This window comes from Carettochelys insculpta, chromosome 14, assembly GCF_033958435.1.
Source record: "Carettochelys insculpta isolate YL-2023 chromosome 14, ASM3395843v1, whole genome shotgun sequence".
Taxonomy (NCBI): domain Eukaryota; kingdom Metazoa; phylum Chordata; order Testudines; family Carettochelyidae; genus Carettochelys; species Carettochelys insculpta.
In genome coordinates this window covers 40,531,881-40,550,039 of record NC_134150.1, presented here as the reverse complement: position 1 = coordinate 40,550,039, position 18,159 = coordinate 40,531,881, and the positions used below count along the sequence as shown (strand labels likewise).

Genomic DNA, 18,159 nt, shown 5'->3' with positions numbered 1-18,159 from the left:
CTGTGATACTATAGCTTATCTTTGGATTTTCATCCATTCCTTTATTAGTTTCCACTGTATTTCCCCGACTTGGAATAGCACAAACAAATACATGCTAAATTCCTCCAAGAAATAGCTGCAATTCTTAAGAATAAGCTTTTCAAGAACAAGACAGTTTTAAATGTTTTCCCATATTATTCTTGTAGCACATTCTGGAAACTTGAAGATCTATTTTTTTGCACTGATGACAGTCCTTTTCCATTTTACAAACACTGGTTTAGTCCTCCATTTTGCAAATAGACCTAAAATGAACATGATGGGTTTTGCTGAGCACAGATCAGAGACCCAAACATTCAATCCTTTCCCATGCACTTACAGCAATAAGATGATGTGTGATTAAGAACTGTTCACATGAGGATTGAACAATCGTCCCCTTTAAAAAGATGATTTTCATGCAAAAATCCCATTGATTTTAAAGGAAGTTTGAGAGCTGTCCCGTAGCACCTTAAAGACTAACAATGTTATTTATTAGGTAATGAGCTTAGTTCGGCTCCAAAATCTGAAGTGGATCTTTCCCACAGACGCTCATTACCTAATAAATAATATTGCTAGTCTTTAAGGTGCTACCGGACTGCTTTCTTTCTTTTGCAAACATACAGACTAACACAGTTACCTCTCTGGGAGCTGTATTTGTTAGTTCACTGACGCTACAGATGCCAGTATAGCAAAGCACATAAGCATGAGTATAATGTTAATTATACCTACTTTAGTTAATAGTTTTTTTATATTATAAATAGTTTAATTACTTTTTTCCTTAGGAATCTGGTTGTAATGCTTTCTGCAGACTATATACCTTACATTCTTTTACCTTATTTCTGAATTACAACTGCACTTTAATTCTGTTTTCTTGCTGCAATGCTTTGCAAATCCATTTAAACTAAACTCTCTCAACTTTTAAATTTTCCATATCATTGGAATACAAAACAACTTGAAAACAAAGAGAAATACTTGTCCAGAAATGCAGTTCTTGAACTCCTTGAACTAGGAAAATCCAAAGCCAAAAGGCATTCCAGTTGGCAAGCGGAGATACAAACTAGAAGAATAAATCCTATTAATCAAAATCTAACCCACCCTGTTGACAGATTTTACTTCATTAGGGGACAAACACCACCTCATATTATCCATCCACGCCTACCATAATAAAACGAGTTTTCATATCCCCACCTAGTGGTAGAAAAGTAGCACTTTAAAGACCTCATAAAGGCACCTAATAAACTATTTTGCTAGTCTTTAAAGTACTACTTGACTGCTTTTTGTTTTGACAGTGTATAGACTAGCACGGTTTCCTCTCTGTTACTAGTGGTAGAATTGTGTCATACCCTTTTTGTTTTCTGTTTAGCAGCCTTAAGCAAAAGCTGCAAACACTGCTCTTTTATTAATGTAAGATGACAGACACTTATCTACAGGATATGCTGGAGAAGAGTCTTTGAACAGTAACTCCATTTTAAAAGGTAATCCTGTCGCCCCTTCCCGTGCCAATAAGAGAAAATCTTCCTATTCACATGTCACTTGAGATCTTATGACAATGGTTAGCACTATATTTAGCCTTAAAACCTAAGTTCTTTACAGAAAAACACAAAGCTATAATGCTAATTTTAAATGAATGGCCAGAATTATAAACCAATTATCTAGTCAACCACACTCAGTCTAGGCATGTGTCAATTAAATCAAACTCATCACTATCTTGACAAGCAGTACAGAGACCCAATTACAGAGCAACAGAACTGATTGACTCAAATTGTTCAATTTTATATGCTGGGCAATATAAACTATAAACTGGACATTTTGAGGAATGGGGAATGGAAAGAGATCTTTGTAGCAAGTCCATTGCAAAAACCAAGATTTCATTTAGATCTAAAATAAAGTAATATATTACTTCAGTCTTACAGTATGAATACTGTCTGTTTTAGAGTTTAAAGAAAAGGGCATTTGGTGAACTACAATTGCTAGGCTGATCTATTTCACTGCATGCTTGCAAGCCATTCGTTTTTTAGCGTAATTAATCCTAGGCAGCAGTTAAGATGCTAACAAAAAATAAACAAATAAAAAAAGCTGTATCTTGTGTTGAATTTTTTCAGGGAAAATGTTTAAAAAGATATATAAACATGATTTTTATTGCAGGTCTACATATTTAATTAGTAAACCTATGAACTACCTCTCCTGCCTGAACTCACTCCAATCCTGCAACTTTCTGTCTCAGATTGCATTTAAATGATATAAAGTGTCACACAACAGCAAACTAAAGGAACTTCCTTAAGTTCTCTAATAATCTTATGGGAGCTATTGAAATTTTGATTGCATTTAAGTCAAAAGAGATTGCTGATGACTAAAAAATGATGAAGGCAGAGGCACAGACCCAGTCACATTTCAGGACCAGGTGAGCGAGATTGCACTATCAATAAATCTGAATGATGTCAGACAAGACACAGGACACCAAAACAATATGCATTATCCTACAAGCATGATATTTATTATATTACTGTGCTACTGTTTTTTAGCTATTTGAAGTCTCCATACAGTTAAACACAGTTCTGTATACAGCCTGAGAATATCTCTTTCCATTCCACTAATTTTGAAAAAATAAAGAATGAATTCACATTAACAGTAGTATGAAAACACAGTCCGGGCTTCACAGATAAGATAGAAAAACAAATTTTTAAACTGTAGTCACTAAGCATTAAGAAAACATTTTAAGTCTCTTTTATTAAGCTATAATGATTGCAAGCTGTATTTGTACTTATTTACTGTCTTTAAGTGCCTTTTAAATAAAACTCCGTCATTTTATAGAAAAATCTATAACATTATGCTTCAAAAGACTTCCTCTTATATGTCAGGTTTTCTGTGACTTCTTTATCTGCTCCTTCATACTAAGAGTTCTGAAGGCTGATCTTTTTTGTTTCTTAAGACTCCACCTGTTCATGCAGCTTCTTTGCTACCCAAGATTATAATCTTTTAGAGTAACATCAAATCCATCTCCATTGCAGTAAACTGGTGTGTAATAACATTTCATGATATCAGGTGGGTGTTAACCGGAACAGAGCAGCTCTGCAAACAAGACTCCAGCTTTTATACGATGCACTTACTAAAAACATAATATGTAGGAGAAAGTCATTTTTGGTATATTTTAGTTTTCCTGAGGTGTCAGCAAATCTTCAAGAAAAACAAACCAAAAGAGTTGGAAAAGTTCCATCCTAACGTATCAATTTTCCTATGCTTAATAAAGACAGAAATCAGATTCATATTCTGAATGCAAAAACTTTCTACTCTAAAAATCAAATAATGGAGGGAGGACCATGATTTATTGCCGATCTGCTTGAAACTTCTGCTTCATTTCTCTAATGAAAATTTTAAAAACTTGGAAACTATACATTAGCATTAAAGAAACAAAAGGAGGAAAGCATGAGTTATCCCATGAAATCAACATGTTAAGATCACCAGAGAAAACAACAGAAAGCTGAACTTCAAGCTGCCAATTTTTACATAAGTGAGACTCCTGGCTCTGTAAAACATTGGATGCATGGCCAGAATATATCACTTAATCTTATAAATAAGCCTTGTATAGGTAGTATGACATTCCAAATCATAATCTAGGATGTCCTGAATGCTTAGGTATGAATTCCACTGCTTTACTACAACTGCTAGACCTCATCACAAGGAGACTTAGGGGGAAAAAAAAAAAAGTAGGCTGGCCCACCTCTCTAATAGCACAAAGCTGAACACCACTATCCTGCCCCCAGACCATCCCTTACCTGGTGCCCCACTCCTTCTCAAAGGTCCTTAGCCCTACTTGGTGCATTCCCCTCCCTCTGTTGCTCGCTCTTCCCCACTCTCTCTCTCCTTCAGCCGGCTGGGGCAAGAGGTTGGGGTATTGGAAGGGGATGAGGCAGGAGCATAGCCACAGAACATAGGGTTACCAGGACCATAGCCCCCTAGCGGACATCCCGCTGCAGCCCCAGATCTATTCCAGCCCTAGCAGTTGCCCCACACTGCCTGTCTGCCTGCCATTCCTGCTGGGGGAGCAGGGCTGGGATGCAGGGGCTGGCCCTGCTCCACCCTGCCAGGGAGTCAGGGCAGTGGGATGCGAACCCCAGCTGTTGGAGAGAGGCACTTGTCCCAGAGCTGGGTGCTGCCTGAGGAAACATAGCAAGAGCATCCATCACCCCTTGAAAGGCTGGCGGGAGGGGAGGGAGGGAGGCAACCACAATGCCTCCTGCCCCCTTCATCTTAACCTGCCCACCAAAAGTCAGGGCCCACCCAAGTTGCTCATCCTGGCTACATCACTGGAGTGAGGGCTCTGACTGAGTGTTGGCTCTTGGGTGACGCTAGGAATAAGAGATTGGGGGGTAGGAGGGGACTCAGCTGGGCTGCAGGGTCCCAGCGGCCCTTACCACAGCTCCCAAGAAGAGGCCACCAGGTCCCTGTGACCCTTGGCACAGGAAGGCAACATGTACTGTCCTTGCAACCACAGGCCCCACCCCAGTAACTTTCATTGGTCACTGTTACCAGCCAATAGGAACTATGGAGTTAGCACTCAAGGAATGGGCAGTGCACAGAGCCTCTCTGCACTTAGCAGCCACAGGGACATGACAGCCATTTCCAGGAGCCATGCAGAGCCAGGGTAGATAGGGAACCTGCCTTAGGTTTGGTCTATACTAGGCAGGTAAGTCAACTGCAGATATGCATTTCTAGCTACCGCAGCTGCATAGCTAGAATCAACTTATCGGCAATAGACTTAGCTGTCTGTCTTCACAGAGGGAAGTTGATGGGAGAAACTTGTGATATCAAGAAGTACGGGAGTCAACTGCTGACCCCAGATAGTTCAATTTCACGCATCTCTACCAGGTGCAAAATCGAACTCCAAAATATTGACTTTGACATTGTCGATCTTCCAGGTAGTCTAGTCATATCCTTAGTTTCAAGCTCGTGCTATGCTGCAAACTGGACTTGAAATGAGCTACTAATATCCCTTATTGACTTGGCGATCCCACTGAAAAATGGATGCCCAGCAGCTGTATGTCCAAGTCACCCTGATTCTTATTACAAGATGGCCAAGACACACTTGAAAGTGACATACTTTACAGAACAAATTTACATAACAAACATTTTAAAAATAGCAAAATATCACAAAGCAATCAAACTGATGTGTGAACTTATACATTCTACTATGTAGAGTTTTATAACAAATGAAGCTCAATTATGGCAAATCTGTGTTCCATTAATACAAGCAGCTGATCGTCAAATAAAACACAAAAAACATTCACAGTTGCTTGGGGGGGATTATCACAACCTTTCAGTACTTCCTGAAAAAAGTCTGCATTGCTGGCACACAAATAAGATACTGTTGTGAAGCATAACACCATCTGGCTGACATGCCTCTGTTATCTGCACACAATGGTTTTATTACAATGGTAGAACTGGTATTAGTGTAATGGCAGGAGGGGAAAGGAGTTGACATATCTTTTTCAGGTGTAGAATCTGAAAATCTGTATCTGAAATACCAACTCGATTTGGCAGCTCTCCACTGCCATCTATGTTTCAAGGAGGAAGAGGGGAAGAACATAAAGGGAGAGTATTACAATAGAACAGTCAATAGAGGTTTTTAATTAGAAATAATCAACAAGTGGAACCAATTTCTATAAGACAAAAGAGAAGTAATTTACTGATATAACTGATCACAGTGAAACTGAGCCAGAACCAGGTCTGGACCCAGTCCAAGTGTCTCTGATGTTTAGCTGACAGCTCTTCACCTATTCTCCAGCAGCTTTGTGAAAGCAGAAATGATCTGTAAGTTAAATACATGTCCTTCGAGAATACACTCCTATTTTTCTTTTTTGGTTACATGGCCCCAAAATTGAACGCAATTTCAGGGAAATTCAATGTTTCCCTGACAAAACTGAAGATATTCATAACAATTTATTACTTTTGCCAAAATCTTTAAACAACAAGGAGTCCTGTCAAACCTTAAAAATCTATGGGATTTATTTGGGCATAAATTTTCTGTTAATCTTTAAAGTGTGCCAGGACTCCACATTGTCTTTGCATCTACAAACTAACACAACTATCTCTCTGAAACTTTTGTAAGTTCATGTACTATATCACCCACATTTCAATAAAATACTTGAGGGAATGCTGCTGTTTGCTAAATATCTTTAATTAAAATCAAAGGACAAAAGTGATTGCGCAAAATAGAAAAAAACAAACTGAACACTATAAATACACACAAACACAACTGCAGGCATGTAAGACCTTCGAAAGAGAATACAGCAACAGATCGAACACTATGCCCATTACAGAATTACAATTGTATAATTAGAAAAAGCTACTGAAGGATAATGCTTACAGGGTATTCATTAATAGGTTCCTGACCAGGTCACATACTTGTGTATAAACCTTTTGAAGGTATGTTTTGGGCATAATGGCCATTAAAGGGAATGGTTTTAGATTACATTCAGGACACTGAATTCCTTTCTAAAAATGTGTTTAACAAAAATGTATATATACAAATAGTTTGAATAATAAGAAAAGAAGTCCTGTAACAACAGATAAAGAGTAGGTATATAGATACTTGAAATGTTATAATATGCAATGTTTCAGCACATACCATAAAATTCAACAATCTTGTTATACACAGCCCAGTTATTAAGGGAATTAGCTATGGCTGACAATTGTTTCTTAAGATCATATACAATTATGAAGGTACCTATTTCAATTACGACAATCATGGATTTCCCACAAATATCACGCGCTAATAAAGTAACAGTGGCCAATTTTTTTAATAGGTGCTTAAAGTTAGAATCCAAAATTCCCATTTAAATACCTAAATAACAGCCTGTTTTCGGAAGTACTGGACACTTACCAACTCCTAAACAAGTCACCTGAGCTGTGTATGACCAACATACCACCTAGTAGTAGATTAAAGTGGAAGCTAGAAAAATTCAAACTAGAAATAAAGATACATTTGAACCACTGAAACAGTTTACCAAAGAATAGCCATCATTTAAAGTCTTTAAATCAAGACTAGATTTTTTTTAAAAAATAAATTTTAATTTTGTTTTAACCACAAGTTATTGGGCTCAATGTAGGAATTACTGAACCAAATTCTATGGCTTGTATTATGTAGTCAGAATAATCACGTGATCATAATGGTTCCTTCTGACTGTAAAATATCAGAATCCATTTTTAAAAGATATTAGTATTAGGTCCAGTCTGATTCAGCAGCTTCATTAATGAACTATGACAGGGTGTAAACAGCATATTAATGAAATAATATTACTAAATGGAGGTTAGCTGCAAACACCCCACAGGACAGAAATGGAAAATTAAGTATGTACCTTTGGTGGAGGGGAAGTATAACCTTAAACACATATGTACTTATAAAGTAGTAATGCTGAATGGGAACCAGATATGACAGTGGTCAGAAAATTAGATATTTGAAGTTCAACATGGTAGCGAAAAAGGACAATGCTGATTTTTTTAACTTGTATATACATGAGCCTCAAAATATGAAGCATGGAGATAATAGCTTTTTCCAGTTGCACCTGGAACACTGTGTTTATTTCTGACTACCACAGGTCAGAAATATATTCAGAAATTAGTCAGAGTTCAGAGGAGAGTAATGAAAAAGACCAGAGGATGGAAAATTTGACTTATAAAAGCAAAATTGTTGTTGTATGTTGACTGCAAATTGATCAGGGAGGAAGAGGACTATGAAAATACTCTATAAATATTACAAAGATGTAAACAAGGACAGACATTAGTTATTTAGGTCAAATTATTTATGGGCGCTATCTAGGAAAAACTGACTGATATTATGAATGGGGAAAAATTAGGCCCCTCATTATACAAAGCCCTACAACAGTTAAATTTACTAGACTGGACAAATCCACTAAGTGAAGGGGTGGACTAACAATGCTTGAGACATTTGAAACTATACTGGATAACGCACAAGTAAATGTACTGTAAGTCAAGCATGTAGCTGCATGTGAAACGGAGCGTACGATTTAATAGGTATTTTTTGTCCCTAACCTCTCTGATTCTACCTGAGAAATAAAAACACTAGATATTATTCAACTGACAATGTTAGGGAACAGGCATGTACAATTAAACAATTCTGTTAAATTTGTAGTAGATTAAAATAAACTTAGAAGTGATTAGAATGATATGGCCTAAAGAATCAATGAACATATTAACTAAAAATGTTAAAACAAAGAAAAGAAAAGCATTTGATGAAACTTTTTGAATCAGTCTGGTTTAAATCAAAATGAAATGTGGAAATACTTACAAACTGTCCATGGACCTAGATATGTTTAGTCTCAGTCTAACCAGAAGTAACGTCACAAAACTGGCATAGCATTTGCCTTCAAGATGAATTAATTCTTAATTCTAACCAACGTACCAAGTTCCTGACAGGTATGCATAAAGCTGCAGAGTCTGCTACTACTGGGAAGATGGATTTGCGATAGTGCTAAAAAAGTACATTCTTATATTGATGACTGGCCTGCTCTTTTCTTACCATCGCACTTTATTGCACGTCTGTGTAGCACCAAGAGGAGAACCCGCCACCATGGGGACTTGGATGGGGCTATGCTGTTTGTTCATGACAAGGTCCAATTTCTCTTCCAATGATTTGCAGGTAGCCTCTAGTGCCAGCAGCTTTGCCTCAATGCTATCCAGTCGTAGACATATTGTCTGATTAATGGAATATAAGAATGACTGAGGAGGAGAGAAGGCAAAAAAAGCCATTTTTAGAGACTTATAAATGTACCTTCAGGAACATACACATAGCAAGAGTCACCTAAATATGACTGACCAACAATTTAAGGGATACTATCCTCCTAGTAATTAAATTCCACCCTCCTTAATATTGATGAACTGCACCAGCATTACCACCATTTACAGACTTCCTTTAATTCTTCATTAAGAAGCCAACAGCATCCAACCTGAAAAATTCTGTACCAAATCATCTCATTAATGTGATTTCACCTGCCACAACAAAGATGACAATGATAGGCCAAAACATCTCACTGTTTCATGCATAAGGAAAAATATATAATATGCTTCAATACACTAATAGATATAGCCCCAAAAAGACCAAGTTAGCTTCTCACAAAAGTGTAGAATGCATTTCAATACAGTGAGCCCCAAAATACATGGCTCAAGTTGCGTGTAATTCGCTTTAAAGTGAGTTAAGCAGAACCTGAAGCTGCTCTGTGGCTGTCAGCCTGCCTTCCCCCAACCACACAGCTGTCAGCCTGATAGCCAAGCGGCTGGGGGAAGGCAGGGAGAAGCAGCCAGGAAACTGAGCAGCTGTTCTGTTCCTCCAGTCCTGCAAGAGACAGGGAGCTGGGAATGAAGCAGCAGCCTGGTTTCCAGCTCCCCACCCCAACTTGCACAAAAACTTGTGTTAGGCAGGGTTGCAGGAATGCAACCCCTGTGTAACTTGGGGTTTTACTATACATTCAAAGAAATACCATAACCTAAAAGGCAACAAATGTGTCTCACTTTCATTCTCTATCAAACAGCTCACCTGGACATATGCAAGAAATAGGATCTATTTCCCTAGGAAAAATATATCCATTTTTGAAAGACAAATTTCTTGCAAGATTTTTCCAGAGGAAATTACACACCTAATGGTGTTAACACATATTTCTTAAACTTATTTAAGAAACAGCCAGCATGCCACCTAGTGGCCTCCATCTAAAAAAATGGTTATCACCTTTGTAACCGCTGTTCTTTGAGATGTGTTAATCCATAGCATCTCGTTTGCATGTGCTGAGTGCATAGTTATTGGAAGACTTTCCCTAGCAGTACCCATCAGGTTGGGTATGGTGCACCCTGTGGTGATGTCTTCCCTATGCCACTGCGGACCTGATGCCCGCTCAGTTCTTGCTGGAATAGTCCAACAGAGAAGAGGCAGGAGGGTCTGGAATGGACATGAGCCACATACCTCAAAGAGCATAAAGGCAAGTGATCATTTTTGTTTCAAGTGCTTGCTCCTGTGCATTACAGAATGTGACTTATCCATAGTTTGTGCAGCAGAGGGATCGGACCTCAGCTCACTACTAACTGCAGAGCAGCTTTGCCAAATGCTGCATTATCCCTTGCTTGCTGGATGAGGGTGAAGCACACTGTAAAGATATGCACAGCAGACCATGTCATCACCCTGCAGATGTCCAGAATAGCAACCTGCACCAGAAAGGCCTCTGAAAATGCCTGTGCCCTGGTGGAGTGTTCGGTAATAGGCAGAGCCTGCACCTTAGCCAAGTCATGGCAAAACACAATATATGTTGTGATTCAGAATGAGAGGCATTGCAACAAGATCATGAGGCTCTTCATGCAGTCCGCAAAGGCAACAAAAAGTTAAAGAGACTTGCAGAATGGTTTAGTGCACTCTGTATAGAAAGCAAAGGCACGTCTTAGGTATAGAGCAGGGATTCCCAGCTTATGGGTCAGGACCCAAACAAGGGTTGCCAGCAGCTTGGAGCTACATGTGACTCTTAAAGAAGCCATTTGCAGCTCCTCAGTTCTTCCACATCCAGCAGCTCTATCAATAGAGAAGCAATTACACATTGCAAAGACAGCTTCTCCAACTTTGATATTCATAGCCATCCCAGGCAAGTCAGTTAACAGACTCTTGCAGAAAGTAATTTTCGCCCCTGCTCCACACTTCCCCCCTTTTGCTCCCCTTCTGTTCTATGTAGCCAATTTGTCAGTTTTCATTTTTTTGTTTGTATTTCCCTCCAGCCCCTGAGTATGATTCCCCCTGCCCTTCAGTATTACTCCCCGCAGCCCCTCCAGCCTCTGAATGTGGGATTTAAGCTGGAGGGGTTGGAAAGGAGTGGTTTGGGGATAAGGGTTTTTCCCCCACCACAACTCAGTTCAACTATAATAACAATTAAGTATAATAAACATGTATTATTAATGTAGTTACCATTTTTCTATGAAATAACTATTATAAATATATAAACATGAGGGGGCGCAAATTTATATTCTTGCCTCAGGCACAAAATTAGCTAGTTATGGCACTGCCCCTCCCTCAGTTTTGAATTGCCTTGGGTCACCAAGTCTTCATGAATTGTCAAAATGGCTCCTTGTCTGGAAAAAGTTGGGAGCCACTTGTCTAGAGAGTGCAATGCCCTGTCCCTATTGGATGCATGGGATGCTGGAAAGAAAACAGGGAGAAAAAAAATGTCCTGGTTGATGTGGAAGGGCACAGTCTGCCAGACCACCCTGCTGGTGGTTTGGATCAATTTGATGACAGGCAAAGACACTTGAGCCAGATCCTGAAGCAAAAGAACATCCACAATTGGATCAGCCTCCTTGACTACCTCCTCCACCAGGAGATTGAGACCCTGAGCAGTCTTTCTAAGGAGGTCCTGATGGGTCCTCGTTCCCCACAGAGGGAAGGAAATTGAGATTCTCACAACTGTTTCATTAAGGGAGGATGAGGCCACCTGAGGAACAAGATCTTCCTGGCCTTTGGGGCCCCTACTAACATGCCTACACATGCTGGGGCTGGGTGTTTGTGGCAAGGCCACTGAGGATATACGACTTCTACAGTCCACCAGATGCTCCTTGAAGGGAAGATTCAGAACTACCGTAAAGAGAGGTGCCTGAGTTAACAGTGCCACTGAGGCAGCCCTGGAAGGAGAGCCCTGGACCTGGTGATAGGCTCATAGGGTCCAAAAGGGCCATTTTACAGGTGCCTGCCATTGCAGAAACCAGGACTGTATCGATGCCGCTGGTGCCTCTCCAAGATGTACTCTGATGGCAATCATGGAGGGGTCATCCCCAATGGTGATGGTGACCAGTAGCAGGGAGAGCAATCGTGGGCACTCACAGATGCAGGTTTCCCATGGTGCCAGAGGCATCAAGAAGGAACGTGATGCTGGAGCCAGTGGTGGAAGCACATGGAGCACTGCGAGTAGTGTTGCTGAAGTAGACCCAGTGGCCAGAAAGATTGCTTGGGGTGCTAAAGCAGACACCCAGGAGACATCTTCAGCATGGGAGCAGGAGACAGCACCAGTGATAGTGCCACAGAAGCCAAAATCATGGGAGTGTGGTAAGGCACCTTTGCTGTCATCTCATTAAGGTCTTTTGCAGACTTAAATGTGTCTGATGTGGAGGGAAGATCAAAATCCTTCTCCACGATCACCATTATCAGCAGCTTAACTACCATTGGACTCAACAGATCCACCACTGGTCGCAGAGTAAATAGTGCCAGGCCCAAAGAAGTAGAAGTAGTGATGTAAAATCCCACTTAATTGATTAACTGGTAGTTTTAAATGGTGGCTGGGGTGGCTGCTACAGCTCAGCCAGGCTGCAACAGCCCCTTTACCCTAGACATGGTCTGCTCCATCCAGGCTGGAGTGCCTGCGCCCGCAGCACACAGTTGAGCTGCTCTAGGCCCTACTAGAGTGTCACTACCCATGAAGCTTCTGAAGGTGGGGGGTGCTTCAGTGTGGCCAGAGAAGCCCCCCCATCCATGGCAGCCCAGGAGTGCCAGGGAGATCAGGTCAGCAAGGTCATATATGTAGCATCGGGAAGATGATGATGTTCTGGGTGGGGCTACAACCGACCCAATGGGTACTGCTAGGGAAATATCTTCAAATGCCCATGCACACAATGCGCACGCACATGTGCTGGAATGCACAGGGAGCAAGAACTCAAAGAAGAATTAAATATACAGAGTAAGCCAAGCTCACAGAAAACATTAAGCAGTACACAACTGTTTGATAATGCAGCAGACCAGCTTGCATTCTTAATTTGGGAAGATTTGTCGGATTGTCACAGCTTCTAGGGTAATCTGAAAGCAGTAAGACGGTATATGCCAATCTGTGTAACAGCAGAATATTACCAATATGTGTGTTGGTGCTCATGATGGAAACATTACCAATACACACTACTAAAAAGAAACGTGGGAGAGGTGGAGAAGGCCTATGTGCACCGGAAAATCAAGTCAAATGTGGCTGGACTGATTATGGAAAACTATAATTTTAAAAGAATTGTTAAAAGGTAACAGCTGATTTGGCTGTGGAATCTAATGAGGTAATTAGCAATCATTCAGGGTTTAATTCATAGGGGTATTTGTGCTAACTACCAATAAACACCGGAGCTCACCAATTTCTTCCAACAGAAAACTGAGAAAATCTGATGAGACTCCACCCCTCCTCAGAGCTTGCTTTCTCTTTCCCTCCTACATTCTCTCATACTTTTCTCCTGTCAGAGAGGCAAAAGGCTCTCATCTTCTCTCCTCCTCTGCTCCCAGTGACCTTATCCATCCCACTTCCTGATCTTCTTCATGTCTACTCTCATCCTCTCCCTTATTCTTCTTGTTGATCTCTACCTCTCCTCTGGCTCTTCCCCACACAAACAAGCATTATTCTGTCTCTCTCATCATAAAAACTCTCACTCATGTCCCAGCTTGTCTTTCCAGTTGTCACTTATCACCTGTCAACCCTCAGATCACTCAATTTGCTATTTATGATTACTTTCTGAAGTTCCTCTCCATTCTAGAGCCTCTCCAATTTTACTTCCATTCCTTCCATGTCACTGAAACTTTCCTCATCAAAGTCTCTGAAGACATACTCTCATCCCTTGCTATATGAGCACAATTGGATCCCAGTTGTCTGCTCATAGGCGAAAACTCGTAAGAGGGACACTAAATTCCTATTAAAGTCTCTAATTGGTTCCTAAGGGCTCCTAACTCAGGGAAGGAGTGGCAGCAGGTGGCACTGCTTTTGAAGGGTAAGTTAACTTTGGGCTGGGGAGGGTTAAAGGCTGGGGGCAGTTTGGGGCTGTGAGTGGGAGGGAGGATTAAATTCTGGTGGGGGGGGGTTCAGGCTGCAGGGGGGGTACAGGCAGTAGGGGGTCTGGCTGCTGCGGTTTGGGGCTGCAGGGCCGGCGGGGTGTCAGGCTGTGGGGCCGAGGGTCCAGCAGAGGGGTCTGGCTGTGGGGCCAGTTAGGCTGCCATGGTACAGGACCGAGAGGCCAGCAGGGGGGTCTGTCCATGGGGCCAGTTATCCTACCGCTGCTATGGTGCAGAGCCACAGGGCTGGCAGGGGAGTCTGTCTGCGGGGCCGGGTATGCTGCCATGGTACGGGGCTGAGAGAGCGGCAGGGAGGTCTGTCTGCAGGGCCAGTTACACTGCCACGGTATGAAGCCAGCGGGGTCAGTTCACTCATTAAGTGAACTAGGGGAGGTATGTGTGTCCCTCGTTTAAGTGAGTATTCGTAAATAAAGTACTCGTTTAACAAGGGATGAGTATATTCCTAATTCAAGCTCAAAATCAGTGCAGTATTTCATCTTCATCTCCTTGACCTGTCAAAGCTGCTTTCAACACTGTCAACCATGCACATCTTCTTAAAATCTTGTCCTCACTTGACCTCTGGGACTGCCTGCTCCTGGTTCTCTTCCTACCTTTAATCACTTCTGCACTGTGTCTTCATCTCCCTCTACAGTATTCCTGGGGGAATCACAGAACTCTGAACTTATCCCCTTCTTGTTTCCCTCTGCACCTCATCTCTAGGTGATCTCATCTGCACAAAATAAATTCAACTCACATTTCTCTGCTGATGACTCACTGATCTAGGTCTCTACTCTTGACCTGTCTCCTTCTGTCCAAACTAGAATCTCAGTCCCTCTCTCTCTTATCGCCATAAAGATATCTAGCCATCTGCTCTAATTCAACATAACTAAAATAGGGTTTTTCCTCCCCAAAACACCTAGCTCCTTCCCACTACCTCCTTTCTCAACCACTACAGACATCACCACCTAGTTTGTAAGCCCTTAAGGGAGGAACTTTTTATTTTTCCCATGTTTGTACACTGCTTATACAGCAGGGTCCTGATCCAGAACTATGGCCTAACACCACTATAGTAGTATAAATAAAAATTAAAATAGCAATTCTAAAATATTTGCAGAAAGGGCAACAATCCCACCCAGTGCACATTTAAATACACAGTATATAGTCTCTGCTTTTAATGTCCTTCCTCCCCTGCAAAAGAAAGCAATTGCATGTATCTGATCTTCTGAACAACAGAAAACTATATTTCTACAACCTTAATAGAGGGATCCTGGCAGTTAATTTCTATCCGTTGCCGTTTCAGAACAGGCTCTACGTCTTCATCTGTCACCTCGTGATTCTCCAATACAACTGCAAATAAAAGTAAGTACTGTCACACTACAATTCTGGGAGCAAATAAATTATGAAGACATTGAAGTAGGTAAGTGAAAGGAACCAGCTGCACAGAAAAAACCAACTCTAGCATGGTTTGCAGAACAGTAATTTCCTTATTTATGTGAAAACGTAACAACAACGGGTAAGCACTCTATTTGCCACTTCATAAGAAAAGCACTGAACACTGAATCTTTCAATTTTTTGATCCATTATATGCTCTCAGATTTCTTTCTGAAACAATGTCAGTGCTATGTATTAACGTACATTACCTGGACTATTGAAAATATCCAGCACTGTACGTATATGGCAGGGATTTCTGGCCTACGGGTTGCAACCCAAACATGGGTTTGGATAATAAGATTTAGTAAGGGTCTCTGGCTGGGTGGCTCCGAGCCGCATGTGGCTCTTAAAGGAGCCATCTGCAGCTCCGCCGCCACTCACCCCTGCCCTGCCTTGCCACAGTGAAATGAAACTCAATTTAAATGGCTTAACGGCCAAAGAGATCCAGCCATTAAACCAATTAAATTGAGTCTCATTTCAGCATGGCAGGACAGGGAACTGCCCATGCTGCAGGTGGAGGAAGGGAATCAAGGCTTGGGGGAGCTGCACAGAGGAGCTGGCAGCAGTGGCCCAGCAAAGGAGCAGCAGGGAGCAGCAGCAGCAGCACATGGAACTCATGTGAGGTAGGTGAGGGGCTGTGGGGGCTGACAGGGGTTTAAACTTGGGGAAGGGGAAAGCTGAGAGTCACCCAGGACTCCACATCCCAGCCAGCTCCCAACCAGGGGGCTGTGGGATCCTCCCTGTCCCTCCAGTCAGGGATCCCATGGCTGGCACTGCCGGCCAGGGATCTGCACCCCAGCCACCTCCCAGCTTCAGGGCTGCCAGGGTACCACCCAGCTTTTGGAAATCTTATATGGGGCAGGCAGCCCTGGCTGGGGATCCCACAAGTGCGGCTGCCTGTCCCACATAAGTTTTCCAAAAATCTGGCAACCCTAGCTGAAAGGGGTTTAAGCCTGGGTGCGAGGGGGACGTTTTTCCCAGAAGACAACACCCCAACCCCCACCAGTTTTGAATTGCCTTGGGTCACAAATTCTTCCTGGATTGTCAAAATGAGTCCCTGTCTCAAAAAGGTTGGGAACTGCTGATGTATGGTATGTCCACATACAACTTTAGTATGACATGTTGAATATTAGCTTCTTACATATCTATGTAGATTGTCTAGAAAAAATAAGGGTGAGTTTCTCTCAATGGCCGGGTCTACACGTGCACGCTACTTCGAAGTAGCGGTGCCAACTTCGAAATAGCACCCGTCACGGCTACACGTGTTGGGCGCTATTTCGAAGTTGAAATCGACGTTAGGCGGCGAGACATCGAAGTCGCTAACCCCACGAGGGGATGGGAATAGCGCCCTACTTCGAAGTTGAACGTCGAAGTAGGGCACGTGTAGACGATCCGCGTCCCGCAACATCGAAATAGCGGGGTCCGCCATGGTGGCCATCAGCTGAGGGGTTGAGAGATGCTCTCTGTCCAGCCCCTGCAGGGCTCTATGGTCACCGTGTACAGCAGCCCTTAGCCCAGGGCTTCTGGCTGCTGCTGCTGCAGCTGGGGATCCATGCTGCATGCACAGGGTCTGCAACCAGTTGTCGGCTCTGTGGATCTTGTGTTGTTTAGTGCAACTGTGTCTGGGAGGGGCCCTTTAAGGGAGCGGCTTGCTGTTGAGTCCGCCCTGTGACCCTGTCTGCAGCTGTTCCTGGCACCCTTATTTCGATGTGTGCTACTTTGGCGTGTAGACGTTCCCTCGCAGCGCCTATTTCGATGTGGTGCTGCCCAACGTCGAAGTTGAACGTCGACGTTGCCAGCCCTGGAGGACGTGTAGACGTTATTAATCGAAATAGACTATTTCGATGTCGCTACATCTAAATAAGCTATTTCGATGTAGCGTGCATGTGTAGACGTAGCCAATGTGGAGAAACTACTGCAATACTGGTAATATTTTTGAATGAGGAAAATCATCTCAATAGGATAAGAAATTATGAAATAATTCTAATGGCGTATTCATTAAGACCAACACTGAAATGCTGAGCGCAGCATGTCATTATACAGTAAAAGCCCAGTTATCCCACACCCGGATAACTGGTACATTTGGTTAACTGGCATGCTGCAGGGCCATTTACCCAGCCAGCAGCAACTGCCATGGGTCCGGCTGCTGGCCACACCTCAAATAATAGGCACGTTTTATTATCTGGCATCCCCAGTTCCCTGAGAATACCCAATAATAAAACTTTTACTGTATATTTTGATTTTAGTAAGGCTTGAGACAGTCCCACATGATATCCTCATAAGCAAACTACAGAAGTGTGTTCTAGATTAAATTGACTGAAAGACCAAATTCCAAAAGCAGTTATCAATGGTTTGCCATCAAACTGGGTAAACATATCTGGGGGAGACCACAAGAACCTGTCCTGCTCAAGCACTACACAATATTTTCATTAATGATTTGGATAATGGAAAGGAGAGTATGTTTATAAAAGTTGGATGACACCAAATTGGGAGGGATTACCAGCATTTTAGAGGACAGGATGAAAATTCAAAATGACTTTGGCAGATTGGAGAACTGATTTGAATTCAAGAAGATAAAATTTAATAAGACAAGAGCAAAGGACACTACGCTTGGGAAGGAAAAAAATCAAAATGGGGAGTAACTGTCTTGATATTAATACATTTTAGAGTGGTCTGGTGGTTGTAGTTTAACATACACTGAAGTTACAAAAAAGGCTGATATTCTGGGATACATTAACATAAGTGTCACGTTTAAGACACTGGAAATAACTGTTTCTCCTCAACTCAGCAAATGTGAAATCTTAGAGTACTGTGTCCACTGAGTGCTACAGTTTCGCTATGTCTACACTAGCACTCTCCTTTCCAAAGGGGGATGCTAGTGG

The 18,159-nt window shown here is 42.1% G+C and overlaps 1 protein-coding gene across 6 annotated transcripts in view; it reads right to left on the bottom strand.

The window, feature by feature from the left end:
• BANP (BTG3 associated nuclear protein) overlaps nucleotides 1–18,159 on the bottom strand; it is a 225,005-nt gene that overhangs the window by 178,379 nt on the left and 28,467 nt on the right. For 5 of the 6 annotated variants that reach the window (XM_075008502.1, XM_075008499.1, XM_075008501.1 and 2 more), the window contains 2 exons: nucleotides 15,099–15,193; nucleotides 8,552–8,751 (listed from right to left, as the gene is read on the bottom strand). The exons of the other annotated variant lie outside the window; for it this stretch is intronic. In XM_075008502.1, the coding sequence (XP_074864603.1) occupies nucleotides 8,552–8,637 (86 nt within the window). In that variant the 5' untranslated portion in view covers nucleotides 8,638–8,751; nucleotides 15,099–15,193. The remainder of the gene's footprint in view (nucleotides 1–8,551; nucleotides 8,752–15,098; nucleotides 15,194–18,159) is intronic. 6 annotated transcript variants of the gene reach the window in all.